General features: G+C 40.3%; 1 protein-coding gene across 2 annotated transcripts; it reads left to right on the top strand.

Annotated features, from left to right (window-relative positions):
- Positions 1-1,651: 1,651 nt before the first annotated feature.
- On the top strand, positions 1,652-18,968 carry LOC147172803 (BAR/IMD domain-containing adapter protein 2). 2 transcript variants are annotated; one of them, XM_086078987.1, is made up of 16 exons: positions 1,652-1,701; positions 2,271-2,446; positions 4,576-4,696; positions 4,771-4,846; positions 7,401-7,487; positions 9,197-9,258; positions 9,353-9,424; positions 10,777-10,914; positions 11,309-11,461; positions 12,695-12,871; positions 13,119-13,725; positions 14,856-15,060; positions 15,291-15,383; positions 15,625-15,784; positions 15,863-15,903; positions 16,850-18,968. In XM_086078987.1, the coding sequence occupies exons 3-16, from the start codon at positions 4,649-4,651 to the stop codon at positions 16,920-16,922; spliced, it is 1,992 nt and encodes a 663-aa protein (XP_085935113.1). In that variant the 5' UTR covers positions 1,652-1,701; positions 2,271-2,446; positions 4,576-4,648; the 3' UTR covers positions 16,923-18,968. The 2 variants fall into 2 exon arrangements, with proteins under 2 accessions (XP_085935113.1, XP_085935112.1); XM_086078986.1 differs by lacking the exon at positions 1,652-1,701 and adding an exon at positions 1,952-2,193.
- Positions 18,969-19,045: the final 77 nt, after the last annotated feature.

The raw sequence follows: 19,045 nt of genomic DNA on the forward strand, positions 1-19,045 counted from the left end.
CATTAGACTACAGTTGTTGTGAGACTAAATAGTACATAACAATCCATCCATTTTGATTGCACTTACTCATATAGCTTAGCATTTAGCTAATGGCCGTTAATGTAGTAAACAAGTACACGTACCAATTTTTACTTTTTTTTTTTTACTGTAATTATGACTTCACTCCAGCGTTGCTGTTGGCATAGATTAGTGGAAGACTAAAACTCATTCTGACATATCATGGCAAAAATAGCTGAAAACCCAGGACTAATATTGACTTTCCTTAAGTATAAGAATTCTAATCAAATTCCATTTATGTTATTTTGTATTTTCAAAAATGCTTAGCTAATACTTACATGCATTCGCCTTATAATACTTTGACATGCCTTTTTTGTCACTGAATTTAAATCAAGATCAGTAGATGACTTTTAATCAATTTTTGTATTTTTTGCCTCTATTAGCAATAGCTGCTTGACGCAGTTTGCTGGATTAGCATTGCGTGAGTGACAATGTTTTTGTTTTTCCACCAAAGCGGCCTTGTGTAAACTGGAAACTGAACTTGCATTTATTGGATGAGGGTGAAAAACGCAACTATGTTGGTTCATATAAATGGAACCAAGCTGTAAGAATTGTAAGTATGCTAACAGGTTAGCCACATTAATGCTGCCTTCATGTGGTATTGAAATTATGGTGAATACCACATGTCGAGTTGCACGTGAACGCCCCCTCATGTCGTATTTTCCACTGGACAACTGAGTTTCCAAGCTGAAAGAAATTTTCAAGTTGCAACATGGCGGATAGTGCCGCAGGATTCGTGAATGGCAAGAAATATTAACACTTATAAGGTCGTTGTCGTCTTGTATTAGAATCTACACAATTACGTAGCGTGCACAAATAAAGACGACGTCAGCTGCCCTGTGTATTTTTTTGCGACAACAACAAAAGTACCTGAACATCACTCAGTCGGAATTAGGAATTTCCGAGTGGTAAAGTCCATATTTCCCATAGCACGTGAAGTGTCCATAAAACAAGTAGCAGTTACAGTAGTTATGATCTGCTTCCCTCTGTTGGCCAAAAGGGGTTTGGCGGTTTCAATGCAGGAAAAAAATGTCACCAAAGTACAGTAATAGTAAAAGTCATTGGGTATGTGTTCCTTGCTATCCTTGACGATATGAAATATAAATGCACTGTTCTGCTTCAGGAAAGTGGGAAAAAAAATTAGGACAAATCTTTTAAGATAGATAAATAAATACTGCTTGGACTTACTAGATATGCTTGAGGTTGATGCTGAAGTAATAATATGGTTAAAGGCCCTTAGAATAAACGTTCTATTTGATATATTTTATTTATAGATAACCAGAAACTCTAGTAAATACAAAATAAGACGGCCATTAGATGAAAAAATGGCTGCTAGGTGGAGATTATGCAAGGCTTCTTCTCTTTAAACTCCTCATAAAACCAGTTTGTTTCTTTACATTCTTTATTGCTATATTTATACTTATACCATGCAAAAATGTTCAGTTTTTCTTTTATTAAAAACATGTAACAAAATGTAGGTTCCTTTGAGGAGCTGGAACGGATTAATGCCATTCCCACTCATTCAAATTGTTAAAGTTGATGTGAAAAGTGATGTGATTGCAAAAACTGACATTCTTCATTTCTGTCCCAACAGTATCGATTGAAGCATTTTTGCAAACAAAGGCAGAATTAATGAAGTGTCCAGTGAGTATTTCTTCAGAACAAAAAAAGAAAAAGCCCATTTTAACGATGTAGGTAACAAAAGCAGGGCCTCCTCAGCCCTGGATGTGCCAACCCCATGAAGAAGAGTCGAGTGCTTCCGATGCTGCAGCATGTTTGCATGCAGTGAGGCCTCCTCCTGCCCACCGTGTCCTTTCGGGAGCAGGAATGTGTGCTACTCTTGATCTATGTAGGCCAGGCCTCTGCATGGCCTTTTTTTTTTTTTTTTTTTTTTTTTTTGGCTTAAAAAGTTCAAGTCATTATTCTCCTGCTGCTATTCAGACCAGGTCCTGTCAGCTCATTGTTATTCAGGCCCAGTGAGAGAGCGAGAGCAGGAGAGAGCGACAGGCCGCTAGTTTGGAGGCTGACCAGGCTCCGGTGGGAAGCCTGGTGGACGTTGAGCGCAGGGGAGGGCTGCAGAGAGAGCTCCTGGAAAAAAGAAAGGAAAAAAAACAATTTATTTTCGCATCCGCGAAGGCATGTTGCTAATCGGCTCAGTAATGAGGAGAGGTACTGAACGGCACCAAATATCTGACCTCCATTCTTGTGTGCAGGCGAGAGAGAGAGAGAGCATGTGAAAAAAGGGGTGGAGGGGAGTTGAGATTTAGTGGCCTGCCTCATGAAACAACCCCCCACTCACTAAACCCACCCGGCGCAAGAAAAGAGAGGACGGCTCATCGGGAAGTCTCGCTTGCTTGCTCGCCTCTTCCGACAATGAGATGAGAACAAGGTAACTACTTTCTTCATATGTTTTTTTCCCTTTTCGTGCTGTTACACTTGTTGCGCACTTCAACAGGCTGTAAAAGGCCAAACATCCAACAACTACAATTACAAGACCATTTTGTGCATTTTTTTGCGCATTACAAGGATCTTTCAAGTCGTTTGGCTTTGTAAATGAGTTTAGTAGGCACTTTGCCTGATTGTGTGGTGGCCGTATATTATATTGTGACATTTGAACTGTTCTTCCTGTTCTTTCCATCACCATTGTTAGTCTTAACCCTTTACCGTATGGGAAACTCAATGAAATATTTTTAACTCCCAAAAATTAACCCAGTTCAGTGTTTCTTCAAGTTTCTTTTTCAACACATAAATACTACTTTGTAAAAAAAAAATTTTTTTAAAAACTTGTTTCTTTAAGTTCTATATCATGACCAACATTAGGATAGGCATCAAAAACAAGAAATGGTTACATTTATGTGATATTATTTTGATCCACATGACAGCACTTAAATGTAAAGACTGTACTACATTAATAATTTAATTCAAATGAACTGCCCATACAACTGAAATCAAATTGTGCCTGTATAAATGTTTCAAAACAAACTTCATGAAAATTGAATGCAAATGTATTGAAATTCAAAGTTAAATACAACTGAATTGTATCGGGCTGTGGCTCTGTTGTGTAATTTTGTTAATCACTGACTCTGCTACATCGCTACTACATTTTTCTGCTAAATGTAATCATTTTTATTTTGTGAAGGTTTTAATGATATATCGGTATTATATTGGGTAGCTCCAAGTTTGTTAGTTTTTTCTAAACACAAATAGTGTGTTATTCTTATTCTTATTATATACTTATGATTTTTTTAAATCACAATATCTGCATATTCATGCTTCTTTCTTCTGAGTTTTTTTCTTCTTCTTTATTTTCGTCTGGGTTTTTTTCATTATTATTTGGTAGTAAAAAAAATCACGCAGTTTGGAAACAATTTTAAGTGGGGTTTAAATAAAAAAAAAACGTTTATATTATAATATAACATTTATATTTCTTTGCTATTTTGTTGAAAATGTTTAAAATAAAAAGTTCAAACAATAATACATATAAAACATATATATATATATAAACATACATATAAACATATAATTATGAACAATTTATAATTGTAAAAAAAAAAGACCTACTTGTAATTCTGTAACTTAATTTGCTTTTGATCGGTTGGGAGAAGTCGCGTGTTTTTTTCTGCCTTAGAGTGTGGTGTGTGGCCATTTCACCTTTTAAAGATACAGACAAAAAATGATCTACTTTTTACTTACTTCACTTTTTCACACCACCCATAATGTAATTTTGGACGGATAAATGGATGGATAGATTTTCAGTCGTGTTTGCAGCAAATGTGTTCAAATGCATCAATTAGTCCCCCTTCCCATGCACATTTAAAGTGGCAAAAGCACATGAATGCATCTTCTGTGTCAGCTCCCAACCACCTGCAGTCTTTCTCCTCTTATGCTAAAAACACTGCAACTTCCCCCAGAATAAAATCTCTCCAGATATTCGCCACTTAAAAATAATTTACAATCTTCTTTTTCATTTTTCTCCTCCTGTATTTTTTTTGTAGCTGCACTTCTATCACACACACACAAAAACACCCAGGTGGCCCTAATGAGCAGGAGTCTGGAACCGTTTTTTTTTTTGTGTCGTGTAGCATTAGCTGATCTGGGTCAACAGCTTGCCTGTAATCTCACTCGCATAAAAAACCCGATAGCTGCACATTTTTTTGCCAGCAAGCAACACCGGACTGGACATCCTCTTGTGTCGCGCCGTTCTGACACCTGTGACTCCCGCCCCCGCCGCCCCTTTCTTCTTATCTTGTGGAATATTTGGATTAGCGCGATAGAGCTGGAATTGGCCCAGCCAGTCTAGAAGGAGATCCGTGTGAAAATATCTGCTTTTAGTCAAGGTCGCGCGCTCATATCTTGACGTGAGGTCGCAGCGACCTCTAAACACCCTCCACTGCCTCTTTTCTTTTTTTTTGTAAATCACCTGCAAAAATCTCACACGTTTGAATGAATACGGTACGAAACCTCCCTTTTTTTAAATACACCATAATTGTATCTGTCTTCTCATCTCCTGTAAATCAGAGCGTCCTGACCAAGAAGAGGGAGTTTCGTCCGTAACAATACACTTGCAGATCGAAGAAATAAGAAGCAGAAAATGTCACGAACGGACGAGGTCAACAAGATGACGGAAAATGTGTATAAGGTATGAACGCTCTATTTTGCTCGTGATGATTTGCAGGAGTAATGTGTCTTGACATGTTTGATGTTTGTCTACAGGGTATACTGGACCACTTTAACCCCAGTTTGAAGAATTTTGTCACCATGGGCAAACACTACGAGAAAGCTCTCACAGGTTTGTCCAAAAAAAAATAAATAATAATAATGGAATTTTGCAGATTGAACCCACTCAATGGGTGAAAATCCATAATCTAAAAACACAAAACAAAAAAGAATATAGTTGTACTTATCCCGCACACCTATTAAAACACATTTAAACTCAAAAGTGAAGGGTGGGGAGTCTCTGTCACAGAAATACAAGTGCGGTGCTGTTTCCTGTCTGAAAATTACAGTGTACAGTAGCTACAGAAGACAAGGCAATCCAATTCTACCTTGACAACTGTGCCATGCTGTTTGCGGCTTAAAAAAAAAAGAAGTATACATTAATGTATCCCAATAACATCAGGGGTCGCAGTTTTTACTTGTCATGGTAAATGGCACTTCATTTATATATTGGCGCTTTTCCACCTTACAAGGCCCTCAATGCGCTTTACTTCCGACTACTCATTCACTTACTGATGACGCTGGTCACAATGGCATGGGTTCGAACCAACGACCCCTCGGTTGCCACTCTACCATTGAGCCACGCCGCCCAGTTCAGTAGCGTTTGCCCGTCGTATTGCTCGGTGTGCGGCAGCTGAGAAGTCCACCAGATAATGAGACTCTCCTTTCCCCCCACGCAAGGGCATGACAATAAGTAGGAAAAACATAATGTAGCGTGGGTGTGAGCGATGACCCGATTAGATGCTCATCGCTAAAACAGTACTTTACAATCTATTGACATCCAAAACAAAAGCGATAACAAAACATTCTGTCTGTCAAAAGTGTACTTGTTTTCATTCAACAATGTTTTTGTTTTGCATTTCATACATTCAATACCGAGAGCAGAAGAAGTATCAGGTAGCGAACATGGAAATCAAAGTTCACGGTTTGTCTTTATTTATCTCTCCAAGGAGAATTTTTGTCTGGGAGCAAGAGACAGCTGCATAAACAAATGCAAACAATCATAAATCACACATACTGGAAACATCGCGTGCACATTATATTAGTACCTTAGAGTTTTTTTAAAGATACTTTTTAAAGTCTTTTACAACCGGCAATAAAATCTAATCAAATCCCCTAATTGACAAAAGTAGTGAAACACTTTTCCTAATCAATTAATTACGCAATCAAGGATTATATTTTGTTCTTCTTATCGAGACATTGCGGACAACCGCATCCTTCCAAATGAGTGGGAGGCCCTTTTCTATTATTCCCAGGGCACAAAGCAAAAGGTCCATAAAGGCATGCTTGGGTGAGTTTGGCACGGAAGAACCACTTAAAAATGAAAAGAGATGAGTTGGTGTGACCTCATGAAAAGGCTAAAAATAACCTCAAATACAAGAAGAGCTGAAGCTGTTGTAGCATTTAAACTCCTCATTTCCATCCATTTTTCAGTATGGTGTCCCAATACTTATGATGTAATGGTGGAATTATGATACTTAATTGTACTTAAGTAGAGATTTTTAGGTTTTTTGTTTGTTTTGTTTTAATTTATGGGTGGACTTTTTGATTTTTACTCCATACAGTTAACTCATTTGTTCCCAAAATCGTTCTATTTTAAATATTACCACGGTCCCAAAAACGCATTTATACGTTTCAACTGTTTTTTTTTTTAATGCTAGAGCATACAGAAGGCTTTGATGCAGCCTCTAAACTGAAGAGAACACTTGAAGCAATGGTAGTTATTACCAAAACGGCCAGCAGTTGGCAACAGAGTATAAGAGATCAGCCAGGGCCATGTCGCAAAAATCTCTTTTCCCCAGCGTTTTAAACAGATTTGTGAATAATGATGAAACTTAGCTATATTCTAATGCTAATTGCTGCAAAACGGAAACAGATAGAAACGTATGTTTTTCTTGATGAAAGAAGAGACTCTAATCTTTATTTTGATAGGTTCCATGTTTTTATAGCAATAGAAAACAATATCCTGTGGGCCCAGTAAAACAACTGGGAGCGAAGGGGCTTACTTCAGTGAAAATGGATGGGAGTCAACCTTAAACATTTCTTGACAATAATGTTATATGTGAGCTCACTCGTCCAAACATGACATTCTGATTCATATTACATTTGTGGAACATGAGTTATGAAGCAAAATCCAGCCGTTTTTATCCATCTCAGGGGGCGGCCATTTTGCCACTTGGTTGCAACAACCAATCACAGCTCAGCTGTTTTCTGGAGCCACGCTGTGACAACAGGTTGTTACCCGAGACCCGAGCAACTGTGATCTAATTTTCACTCGACAGCATATGCTGCTTAACTCAAATTCTACTAACGCGATATTAACCAGAATACCAGATTTAGATTTAGACTAGTAAGGCTGCAGAGAACACACAATTGCCAATAATTTTTTGAGGGGTTGACTTCCCCTTTAAAAACTTAGAGGAAATAAAAGTGAAAAGAGAAATTGTTACAGCATCTGTAAACTTGCTAAATGTGCTGTATCTGGCCTACTTTGCTGGTTTATATGCCAAATTAATGTTATGGAAAAAGGTATATAACAAAAACAAAACAAGTTAGTGGTCCAAGACTTTTACTCAGTACTCTATGAGCTCGTATGAAAGTCCCCCACTATGCTCTGTCTTCTCCAGGAGTGACGGTAGCAGCGAAGGGCTACTTCGACGCTCTGGTCAAGCTGGGAGAGCTGGCCAGCGACAGCCAAGGCTCCAAGGAGTTGGGTGAGTGCAGGCGTAAAGGGGCATTGAAGGGCGTCGTTACGAAAGGAAAAAATAAAAATGAGCCGCTCATAGACTCAAGCGAGCTCAGAGGATTCGGGCCGTGGGGAAATAGTCTGTGGGCCCGGGGAGCTTTGTGTTTGTCCAGGGGAGGAGATGAAGACACAAGAGGAAATGTAGAGAGCGAGGAAACACAGGGGAAAGGGAGAGAGTGGACTCATTGTTGGGAGATTAACAACACCACATGATCTCATTGTGATGCCGAAAACAGCGGGGGAGGCGGGCGGGAGTGTCAAGAGGGCGAGCTGCCAGCCGCTCGCTCGCTGCATACTGCTGCGCTGTGTGGCCCATGCAGAGAGGAGGCTCGCTCCACTTTGTCAACCCAAGCAGGGCCTGCGTGCAAACCGCTAAAAGTCCTTGAAAGCATTCACGTTCTATTTATACCATCTTTTAACGACTGTATGTACACAATACGCCGTTTTGATTGACATCATCGAACTCTGTTTTTATTGTTTCGATTTTTTTTATTCATTATTATTTTAGTTTTTTTTCTGTTGATTTGTAATACATTGTAAAAGCGTATTTTAAGACGTTTAAAGTGGAAGTCAACTTTAAACATTTCCTTTTATTTTTTTTTCTTCTTTCTTTTTTCTTTTTCTTTCAAAGAGCTAAGTATTGTTCATTCGGAAATGTCATCATCATTGCTCTTTATTTTTTATTTTTTATATATATATATATATATATATGTGTGTGTGTATATATATATATATATATATATATATAAAAAATTAACATTTCCTAACTATAATATGTTATATGTGACCTCACTACATGCCATTTTGATTAATATTACATTTGTAGAATAAGAGTTACGAAGAAAAATCCAGCCATTTTTATCCATCTCGGGGGGCGGCCATTTTGCCACTTGCTGTCGACTGAAGATGACGTCACAGTTGCTCAGGGCTCAGGCAACAACCAGTCACAGCTCACCTGTTCTCTGAAGCTGAGCTGTGATTGGTTGTTACCTCAGCCCTGAGCAACTGTGATGTCATTTTCACTAGATAGCAAGTGACAAAATGGCCGCCCCCTAAGATGGATAAAAATTGCTGGATTTCGTTGCTTAACTCACTTATTCCACTAACACAATTTTAACCAGAATGTCATATTTAGACCAGTGGGGCTGCATAGAACATATTATTGTAAAAAAAAAAAAATTGGGTTGACTTGACTAACTAGACTCTCCCTGAGTTTGCGCAAATGCCTGCTCTAAGAGTTCAGCGTTTTTTTGTTTTCAGTGGTGCCACCACTGTGTTGGTAGTAGCTCGTGTTCCGCTAACAGATCCTGTTTCGAGAAACTTATAGTGTAAATTATACTATGCCATGGAGCCGTGTGATGTCCATAAAGCTTCTCAAACTGTCCGTCGCCTAATCTGTCCAAAACTGATGACGTTAGTCTGAAAAATACCTGAAAGGAAAAAGACGTTTTCATGCTTCAAGCTTTTCATATTCTACTGTATCATCGCAATAATCGTAAAACAAAACAGTATCTCCAACTACGAGGTTCACACGATCCACAGGTTATGTACCTTTCTTTATAATACGCTGTTAAATGTGAAGCTGCTAAGCAGCTTTTTTCATTGTCTCCCTACAATCACAACAGACTATTCTATTTTGTTCCATTCTATTCTATTCCGCGTGACCCTTTTGTGCAGGAGACACATTGTTTCAGATGGCCGAGGTCCATAGACAGATCCAGGTGCAGCTGGAAGACGTGGTAAGATGGAGGAAGAGCGCTCGGCTCATCGCAGACATCAATGAGACGTGAATTTAACGTTTGTCCCCGCGTGTCTTTGGCCGTCCTTCAACAGCTCAAGTTGTTTCATTCCGAGCTGCTGGCCCAACTGGAGCAGAAGCTGGAACTGGACATCAAATACCTCACAGTAAGTCAACGCGAGGACGCGAGGTCTCCCCGCAGTTGTGGTTCAAGTCAAGTTCACGAGATGCCTTGCCTAGAAATACAACGTATTAAAGTGGTGGGGACTCTGCGTTGTGATGGTTTTATGTTCAATACAGAGTAGCGACGTGATCTATTCACACCTGAGACCTTGTTACAAAGAGTCATATGACACTGGGGAGGATTTTTTTTTGTGACATTTTCACCAAGGGGTGTTCTCGCTTTTGTTGCCATTTTAGACATTAGTGGGCGGCTGTGTTGTGAGATATTTTTAGGGACAGCAAATGTCCACCAGTATAAAAGCTGTATGTACTCTGACTACTTGACATTGCAGAAGTGTTATTTCATCGATATAATAAAACTAGAGATGTCAAAATGAATGCGTTCATTTTGAGTTATTTTCTTTTTTTTCTTCTTTTTTTTAAACGCGCGATCAATGGCCGCCGCTTACTTGGAAAGCATGTACTGGGGGAATTCCAGTCGCAGCGCAGCAGACACGTCCATATCAAAATTTAGCAGTAATACATTTAATTGACTCATTGAGCCATTTTCACCAGTAAAGAGTTAATATTTTGTCCAGAATGAATTTGATAGCTTCATTATTTTTCTTGTACAATTAATAACTTTACATACTAATTTTTCCACTTGCTGTTGACTGAAGATGACATCATCTGTGCTGAGGAAGTAGGTAACGACCAATCGTGGCTCACCTGTTATCTGGGTTTGGTCAGCAAACTGAGCCATGATTGGTTGTTACCTACTTCCTCAGCACAGGTGATGCCATCTTAAGTCGACAGCAAGTGGAAACATTTGTTTTTAAAGGTATTAATGAAAAATAATGAAGTTATCAAATTAATTCTGGACAAAATATTAACTTTTTGCTGCTGAGAAAGTATCTCTTTAATAATAATGCAGATATTTGTGGAGACTGGGGTTAAGTTGTATTTTACAATTTTAAAAATGTGCAGAATTTCACAAGTTACTTTATGTTAAAGATTAGATAGCTCTTAATATGAAAAGAAAAATGCACTGATTTGTCACCCATGTCTTACATATGCAATTGTGCCATCTAGTGGCAGAAAAATTACCTCAACATAAATCAATATCACACTTGTTTTTTACTTTAACTCAATATTATGAATTATTATGAAATTACTGTACTGATGACTAAAAGACGCAGCCATATCTCTATTAGTTAAACTTTTTTTTTTCCACTTAAGAGTATGAAAACGTACTTAGTTAACTATTGAAGTCATGCAATTAATTACGATTAAAAAAAATGTACTCGCCTGACACCTTTAAAAAAAACATTCACAAAAATGTGAATTTGCCCTCTAGGCCACACTGAAGAAGTACCAGAACGAGCGGCGGTCCAAAACCGATTCCATCGAGCGCTGCCAGGCTCAGCTGAAGAAGCTGCGCAGGAAGAGCTTGGGCAGCCGTCACCCGAACAAGTACGGAGACCGAGAGATGCAGGCGAGTACCGTCAACTCTTTCGCAGTCGGGCATCCTCAACGAGCTCGCTGTACGACTCTGTATTGTTTGTAAGAAATAAAACCGGTCGCTCAAAATGAGCTTACACTGCAATCTGCATCAGCTGATTGTTCAGAGAGCGCGTTCACAATGAGAAGATTGAGAGGGTTTATTTACTTAATATGGAAGCCAAGGAGAAAGTGTTCTTTTGGAAGAAAGGTCAACAAGGCCACGGGTGCTGTTTTGGATTTATTTGTGATGCAGGAAGTGATGTCACGTGTGTTATTCCCGATGTGTAACAATGCACTCAAAAGGTCACTCCAGCTCCATGTGTGGCTACAAATAAAGAATGTATGCTGGGTTATTAATGGCCGTCCGTCTGACTCTCTGGTCTCAGTTTGTGGAGCTGATGAGTCGGCGCCAAGTGGAGCTGGACACGCTGGTCGCTACGGGTTACAGGTCGGCGCTGACCGAGGAGAGGAGGCGATACTGCTTCCTGGTGGATCGGCAGTGTTGCGTGACTAAGCTGCTCATCAACTACCACTGCAAGGTGATATGCAGCCAGTTGCAATTGATTCAATACTTGACAGAAGTTAAGAAAATGTCAAAGATTTGAGTTTGTGTTTTCAAATTGGTCATTCGTTTGCGCGTTTTTTTAGGGGTGTCAAAATGCGTGCGTTCATTCTGATTTTTCATTTTTCATTTAAAGTTCCTTTAACGTCACTCATTTTTTTTGAACGCACGATTAATGGCCGCCCCTTACTTGGAAAGCCTGTACTGGGGGAATTCCAGTTGCAACGCAGATGACACGTCCACGTATTAAATTTTATAATATTGCTTATATTTGTGGGGACTTGGTCAAGTTGTGTTTTACAATTTTAAAAATGTGCAGAATTTCACAAGTTACTTCATGTTAAAGATTAGATAGCTCTTAACTCATTCACTCCCAGCCATTTTCACTGAAGCAACCCCCTTCACTCCCGGCTGTTTTACCGGAATTTGACTGATTTTGCGAGGCCCACAGAATATTGTGTTCTACTGCTATAAAAACATGGAACCTACAAAAAGAAAGATTACAGTCTCTTCTTTCATCAGGAAAAAAAGTTTATTTCTCAGTTTCCGTTTTGCAGCAATTAGCTTTAGAATATAGCTAAGTTTCATCATTATTGACAAATCTGTATAGAACTGTGAGTAAATGAGCTTTTTTTCCCAACATGACCCCGGTTGATCTCTTTTACTCTGCTGCCATCTTCTGGCCGTTTTTGTAATAACTACCATTTCTTCAACCGTTCTTTTCCGTTGAGAGGCTGCATCAAAGCCTTCTGTATGCTCTAGCATAAAAAAACATAAACATTTTATAAATATGTATTTGGGACACAAAACATTTAAAAAGTTTTGGGGAGCAAATGAATTAATATAATAATAATATAAGAAAAATGCGCTGAGCTGTGACCAGCTTCTTACAAATGCAATTATGCCATCTAGTGGCAGAAAAATGACCTCAACACAAAGTTTTTTTACATTACAGACATCTTTTTTATTTTAACTCAATTTTATAAATTATTATGAAATTACTGTATCAATGACTAACAGATGCAGCCATTTCTTTATTAGTTTAACTTTTATGTCAACAAGAGTGAACTTAGGGAAAACTATTTTTTTGTACATTTAGAACAGATATAACATTTGCTTGTTAATCGTGAGTTAACTATTAAAGTCATGCGATTAATTACGATTACAAATTGTAATTGTCTGACACCCCTATTTTTCTTATTCTGCACAGGTGAGGGAGCTCCTGTCGCAGAAGCTGTCGTCGTGGCAGCAGTCGTGCACTCAGCCGACCAAACTTCCAGAGCGCGCTCTCAACCTGTTGCGTCACACGGCGCCACAGAGCTCCGGCGCTGCCGGGATCGCCGAGGTCCTCCGACAAACCAAGCTGGGCTGCTCTCAGTCAGAACAGGTTGGGGCTACAATGTCAAGCGTTGGCAGCACGGTGGGTTAGTGGTTAGCATGTTTGGGCTCACAGTTCTGCGATTCTGGGTTGGAATCCCGGATTCGGTCTTCTTTTGTGGAGGTAGCTTTCGTCTGTTGTTTTCATTTTTCAGTCCAGATTTTTCTCTAACTTCACTTGAACAGATTTGATCAGCTTTGATTGACATCCAATCCCTTCTTTCAACACTTTAAGTAGCTTTCATCTTCTTTTGCAGAGGCTGTCAGTTCAAGAAGTCCCACCCCTGTTGAATGGCGACCGTTCCCAGCAGCAGCAGCGCTCGCTGCCCTCCTCCTCCTCCCAGAGCGACTCCCCTCAGACCTTCCGGCCCGTGCCCGCCCCCGGGGCGTCCCCCCAGCACAGCTGCTCCCCACTCAGCGTGTCGGCGACCGGCCCCCCGGCCGACAGCAGCACCAGCGGCAGCGCCAGCCCGTCCGCGTCCACGCCGACGGGCGGCGCGGCGCAGCTCTCCTCCCTCCTCATGGCCGCCAACACCAGCAACCTGTCGCCGAGCCTCATCCCCTCCACCGTCATGTCGCTCAGCCAGGTGTCCCCCACGGGAAGCGCCTCGCAGGGCGTCACCCTCGCCATACCGCACAGCGCCCCGCATAGCGCGCCGCACAGCCCACCGCTGCCCCACAGCGCCCCCATGTCCAGGGCCATGACGCCTGTGCAGCTGCTGCACCAACAGGTGGGCCCGGGAGGGAACAACACTCTACCAACTGCTCATCCTTGGTTGATGAAGACTGCTGAGATGTGCGCCACGTCCACTCTTCCGCTACCCAAAAGGCCAGGCAGTGAAATGAGGATGGGCGGCTTTCAAGGTGATGTGGACCGCAACGTTTTTTTCTGTACAATATGTTTGTGGCCAGAGTTTAGAATAGTTTTGGAATTTTCATAATAGTTTTTTTTTTTACTCATTCTCAGAGCTGTTTTTTTGCTTCCTTTATTTAATTTAGGTTTTTATTAGTTTTAGTATTAATTTTCATTTTTTTTCTTTTTTTTTTTTTTTTCTTGTGCGCAAGAATTAAAAAAACATCTGGTATTATGTAGTAAAACATTTCAACAAAAATATTATTTTAAAAACAGCCATCCACAAATGAAATGAAGGTACTTTTTCATTAAATGGTTTAACATGTGTTTTGCTAGCTGAATTTGACTGTAACAAGCCCTGCTCCGACCAACCAATCAGACTGAAAAACGCAGACATGCTGAATTCTGATTGGTGAAAGAAGGTGCGCTATAGGGTTAACCCTATAAAACCTGAACCATGAAATATATGAGAAAATTCTGATGAAGTATTTATTGGTCCTTTTGGACAAACTCTTTTTTTTTTTTTTTAATCAACTTCCACATATGACTTTTGATTTGTGTCATATTCCATACATGTGCGCACAATGCTTTAAATTCATACATTTATAACCGTCAAACATATTATAATAAGCAGACATATCAAACATATTAGTATTTCGAAAAAATCAGAAAGAGCATTTCCCACTATTAATTAAGTATAGGTACTCCTTTCTCAATTGGGGCGACCTTGCAAGGTCGCTGGAAAAGCCATCACCTGGGTGATACTGCCCTCTAATGGATTATACGTGCAATGCATGCGTCAGATCATATACATCAGGTTTTTAAAATGTCTTGTATTCAATATGATACGTTTGGCTTTATAGGGTTAAAAAAAATTGGTTAATTAATTGTTTAAATGAATAGCTTGATCAGAAAATGGATGGCAGGCAGTGAAAGTTCAATTAACGTTCAGTGACACATTTTATCACGGTGCGGTAGTGGGTAGAACATCTGCCTCACACTTCTAATGTTCCGGGTTTGAATCCAGTGTGAATTTTGCATGTTGATTCGTTATAACCTCATCTACAATTGACTGTCTGAAAAAAATCCAAACAAAGCCCTTGAGCACAGAAGTTTCTAAATTCTCCTTTTTCTCACCCAGGTGCCAGGATGCTGCCTCTTTCGGGGCCCACGCGAGTGGAAGCCATGTTCGCTCACTCGCCCGGAGCATCGGAAAGCGGCGGCGGCGGCGGAGGAGGAGGAGGCGGTGTTTCCTTGCTGCACTTCCTGCCCGGGGACAGCATCACCCTGCTGATCTCGGAGCAGAGAGACGGGTGGCACTACGGGCAGAATGATCGGACCGGACGGTATGTTGCAAGGTTCTCTCAATGCCGTCAGATTATGAAAGCGCGCCAAGGCCGCTTAATCCAAAACCTTGAGGGAGTTTTCCCTTCATGTACTGCACGGGAAAAAAAATTCACTTGGGGATATTTGGCGTCATTTTTCTTACATTTCCATTTGTAGTAGCCGACTCTCGATTCGTTTAAAACGAATATTCTTATCGATCTTTGTCTATTTTTTGGGGGGGCTTTGACAGGAAAGGCTGGTTCCCTTTCTCCTACACTCAACCACAACACAGCAGGATGGATCACCTTGAGAGGCGAGTCAGCCTTGACCATCCACCCAAAAGGTACCATCATATCTCACTGGCCACAACATTAGGTACACCTGGACATCAAGTGAGATCATTTGATTTGATGTATGATGAGATTCTCACCTAAAATAGAATCACACAATATAGCTTTGCTAACAGTATCAAATCCAAACGGAACATTTTGTTGGCTTGCGCAGGTGTACCTAATGAAGTGGATGGCGAGTGACTGATCATGTCTGCCCCCCCCCCCCCCCCCCCAACCTCCTCTCTGTTGCAGCTCCTTTTTCCTTTCCAAGGCCAACAGCACCAGCATGAGCCAGCTGGACCAGCTGGTGTCTCCCGCTCTCACCCCCGAGTCGGAGGAGGAGCGCTCCTTCCCTCCCCAGAGGATCAGCACCTTCCGGCCACGCCCGTACAGCATGGCCGACACCAACAAGGTCAGAGTGCGATCAAAAACGAAACTTTGATGCTTCAATACGAAAACGAGTAATCACGCGTTTCTTCGTCCATGACAGATCTGCGCGCAGTTGGCCTCCTCGCCACCGTCTCCAACGAGGTATTTGTAAACACCTGCTTCCATTTCACGTCCGTCTGAAACTGGCCCTAAATGTTAAGGGTGGGGTGATATGGCTTATTTTTTTTTCTTCCCTCTCACACAAATCAAATGTCAACACATTTCGCCCTGCTTCGCTTATCGAAAATGCAAATGACAATGATAGTTTTGACCCCTTACGAGATTTGCTTTCATTTTTCTTAATATTATTTCCCCCCAGCATTAATTTTCATAACTATAGCGAAATATTTGCAGCTTGGACGCACATCTTTGGAAATGTTTAGCGCATTTGACTTTCCACTGTGTGTGTGGGTTTTTTTTGTCATACACAAAACAATGTAAATATAATTCCACTCATGTCATTTATTTCTGAGCGGGAATCAAAAAAAATTTTTTTTTGAAAAATAGTCACTAAAATGTTTGGAAAAAGTCACCAAATATGGTGTTCGCTCGACTATTTGTTACTTGCAGATTTTTGGGAGGTAACATATCATTTGCTGTTATTGACTGAAAAAATTGCTTATTCACCGTTTCTGTGATTTTTCTGAAAATGTTCTACAATGCCACAAGATGGCGCCAAAGCCCTGTTGAATAGAAAAGTAGTGTTTTGGTACCACCTTGTGGCATCTTAGTACCAAGGAAATATGTCGAGGTGAGGGCAGGAACGTTTATTAGACCAGTCAATGCCGCACAAGTAGTGCTTTGGTGCCATCTTTTCCCCATATGTAGGCAATTATAAACCTTTTTGAGGGCCGTCAGTTACTCACAGATTACTGGCATGAAAATTAGCGTGTTATGAAAAAGTGGCTAATTTGCCGACACCGACTGTGTTTTTTGTCAATTCGAACCCGTATGTTCACGGCCATGTTGTTAGTGGAAGCAGTGCTCGTCAGTCATCCGTCAATTCAGGATGCCTTTTTTATGTATTCTAAATGTTGTTGCGTTTCAGGACCAATCCGTTTGCGCACGTCCGTCTCCGGAGAACGGTCACCAACGATCGCTCGGCCCCGATCATCGAGTGAGCGGCGCTTTTCGGGACGGAACGGATCAACGCTTCAGTAGTATTCTCCTCTCTGTTTTCGTTGTAGTCGTTTAATCTGGTAGTTAGGTTTTTGATTTTGTTTTTGTTTTTTTAGTACAGTATTTCTAAAAGTGAGCGTATGTAGGCGGAACTGATCTGTGATTAAGAGAAGACACCTAAATTGTTAAAAGCAGGGGTGGGCCGCTGCATTGTGAAGTCGGGGAAGTCCTCCGAGGGCTTACTAAAGTTATATATTAAAAAAAAAAAATAGTATGGAACAAATAATTATGAATATATATACTGTACATATTTTGAGGCCCGCCTCTGCTCTAGAAAAACACTAATACTCCAAAACGACATGTTTTTTTTTCCTGATATTTTTGCTGTATATGATCAGTCTGCTGTAATCAACATTTTGATGCTTCTACATAAGAAAGTAGTTGCCTTTAGTCTTTGATTTGCTTTCTTGCCTCATTCACAGAAGTGCTTTTCGCCGATCGGATTTCAGGACTGGCTCCTCCTATTTTACGGCGCGGCACATTTATACTCCGGTCTCGTGCCTTGGGAACAGGTTCCGACTGTAATCGTCATTAGAAATTCAGATTGTTGCCTTAGGTTTCCGTATCGTTTTCGATTCAAGTGTTCGCGCTGCTTTGTGATTGTAAATTATCTGATGAGAGTGCAGGTGAAGGTTATGAAAAGGGTTTAGGCCAGTAATCAACAAACATGCTGCTGCTTTGACATCGCGCATCACAGGTGTTGCTCTTTACCTCGTCGAGAGCAGGGAGTTGTTCACAAGGGGTTCAGGACCCCTGCATTTATTTTTTTTATTTTTAAACCCCCCCCCGGTTGAGAAACACTGTTCTTAAGTGTGGAGTGGACCGCCCCCATCCTGTGTAATAAGTTAAAAAAAAAAAAATAATAATAATTTTAAGCGCCTTTCGTCATGTTTTTATATCCACCCTTGAAATGTAATTAACCCATGAATTATAGATGAATGTCACAAAAAAAAAAATGCCAGTAGCAAGCCAGTTTTAAAGGATGCAAACGAGAACTGTAAGAGTTAACGTCTGGACTGCAGGACGCTTTTATTTGAAAAGGGGTTTTTTTTCTACAGGAAGAAGAAAGTTGAGGAGGGTTAAGTTTTAAGAACATTTCAAATGCCCCATTATAAAGCTAAAGTCATCGTGAGGGCGGGATAGACGCTCGTTGTTTGCGTTGACCCGGGAGACTCGGAAGAATCTTGAATGGATTAAAAGTTTATCGGAAAGTGCAGGAGAAGGTTTACAGGAAAGTTGACGAGAGCCAGGGAAGCGTTTCATATTAAACGACACATCCAACGTTTTGTCTTTGTAAAGTTGATGTTCTAACTGTTGATATTTTCGGTCCCTCAAGGGGGCGACATCGTCTTCCACACAAATGTTGAAGCGGATGCTTTTGCATTTTGCACAAATTGTGATTATAACATGTTTGTTGTCTTTTCACTTTGGTGGTAGGATATTTGTATCTATGTTGAAGAATGAGGATGGTTTTAAAGTGTGAAGTTGAAATAAGTAATGATGTCAATGTCAAGGCATTAAAAAACAAAAGAAGTGTAGATCATCTAAAAATAAACACCCTCTTCATATTGTCGCTAATGTGGCCGATTTGGACATTTTCATATAGGGGTGTACTCACTTTTGTTGCTTAATGGTCATTTACACTAATATGCAAGCTGTACACTGACTACATTGTAGCAAAGTGTCATTTCTTCAGTGTTGTAACTTGTCCCATGTAAAGATATAAAAAAAATACTGTGGGACATATTGTAAAAGTCTTCTACCAAAGTGAAATGTTAACACTGCTATTTCAACATTAACTCTATGAAATATACAGAATGTGTACTGAATTACAGACACAGTACTGTGTGGCTGTAGTTTCCTAACAGGACATAACAATGAATTTTGAGATTGTGTGAAATAAAGATCTGTTCTCCTTTTCATTGTGTTAACTCAGATTGGATCTTTCTGGATATGAAGAATAAATAAGAATTACTGGTTTAACGCAAGACGTCTGTTCTCACGGTTCATCCTATGTTATTCTTTGTGCACGCCGACTAACGATTGTGTGAAACAATTCGTTCGT

This window comes from Leptonotus elevatus, chromosome 6, assembly GCF_054856555.1.
Source record: "Leptonotus elevatus isolate MCC_2025b chromosome 6, RoL_Lele_1.0, whole genome shotgun sequence".
In the NCBI taxonomy this organism is placed as follows: domain Eukaryota; kingdom Metazoa; phylum Chordata; class Actinopteri; order Syngnathiformes; family Syngnathidae; genus Leptonotus; species Leptonotus elevatus.

What these genes read in the sequence shown, in the direction of transcription:
- LOC147172803 (XM_086078987.1), top strand. Translation starts at nt 4,649, where the DNA reads ATGTCACGAACGGACGAGGTCAACAAGATGACGGAAAATGTGTATAAG. An exon ending in ACGGAGACCGAGAGATGCAG is followed by an intron (nt 10,915 to 11,308) that starts GCGAGTACCGTC and finishes CTCTGGTCTCAG; the next exon opens with TTTGTGGAGCTGATGAGTCG. An exon ending in CAGAATGATCGGACCGGACG is followed by an intron (nt 15,061 to 15,290) that starts GTATGTTGCAAG and finishes GGGCTTTGACAG; the next exon opens with GAAAGGCTGGTTCCCTTTCT.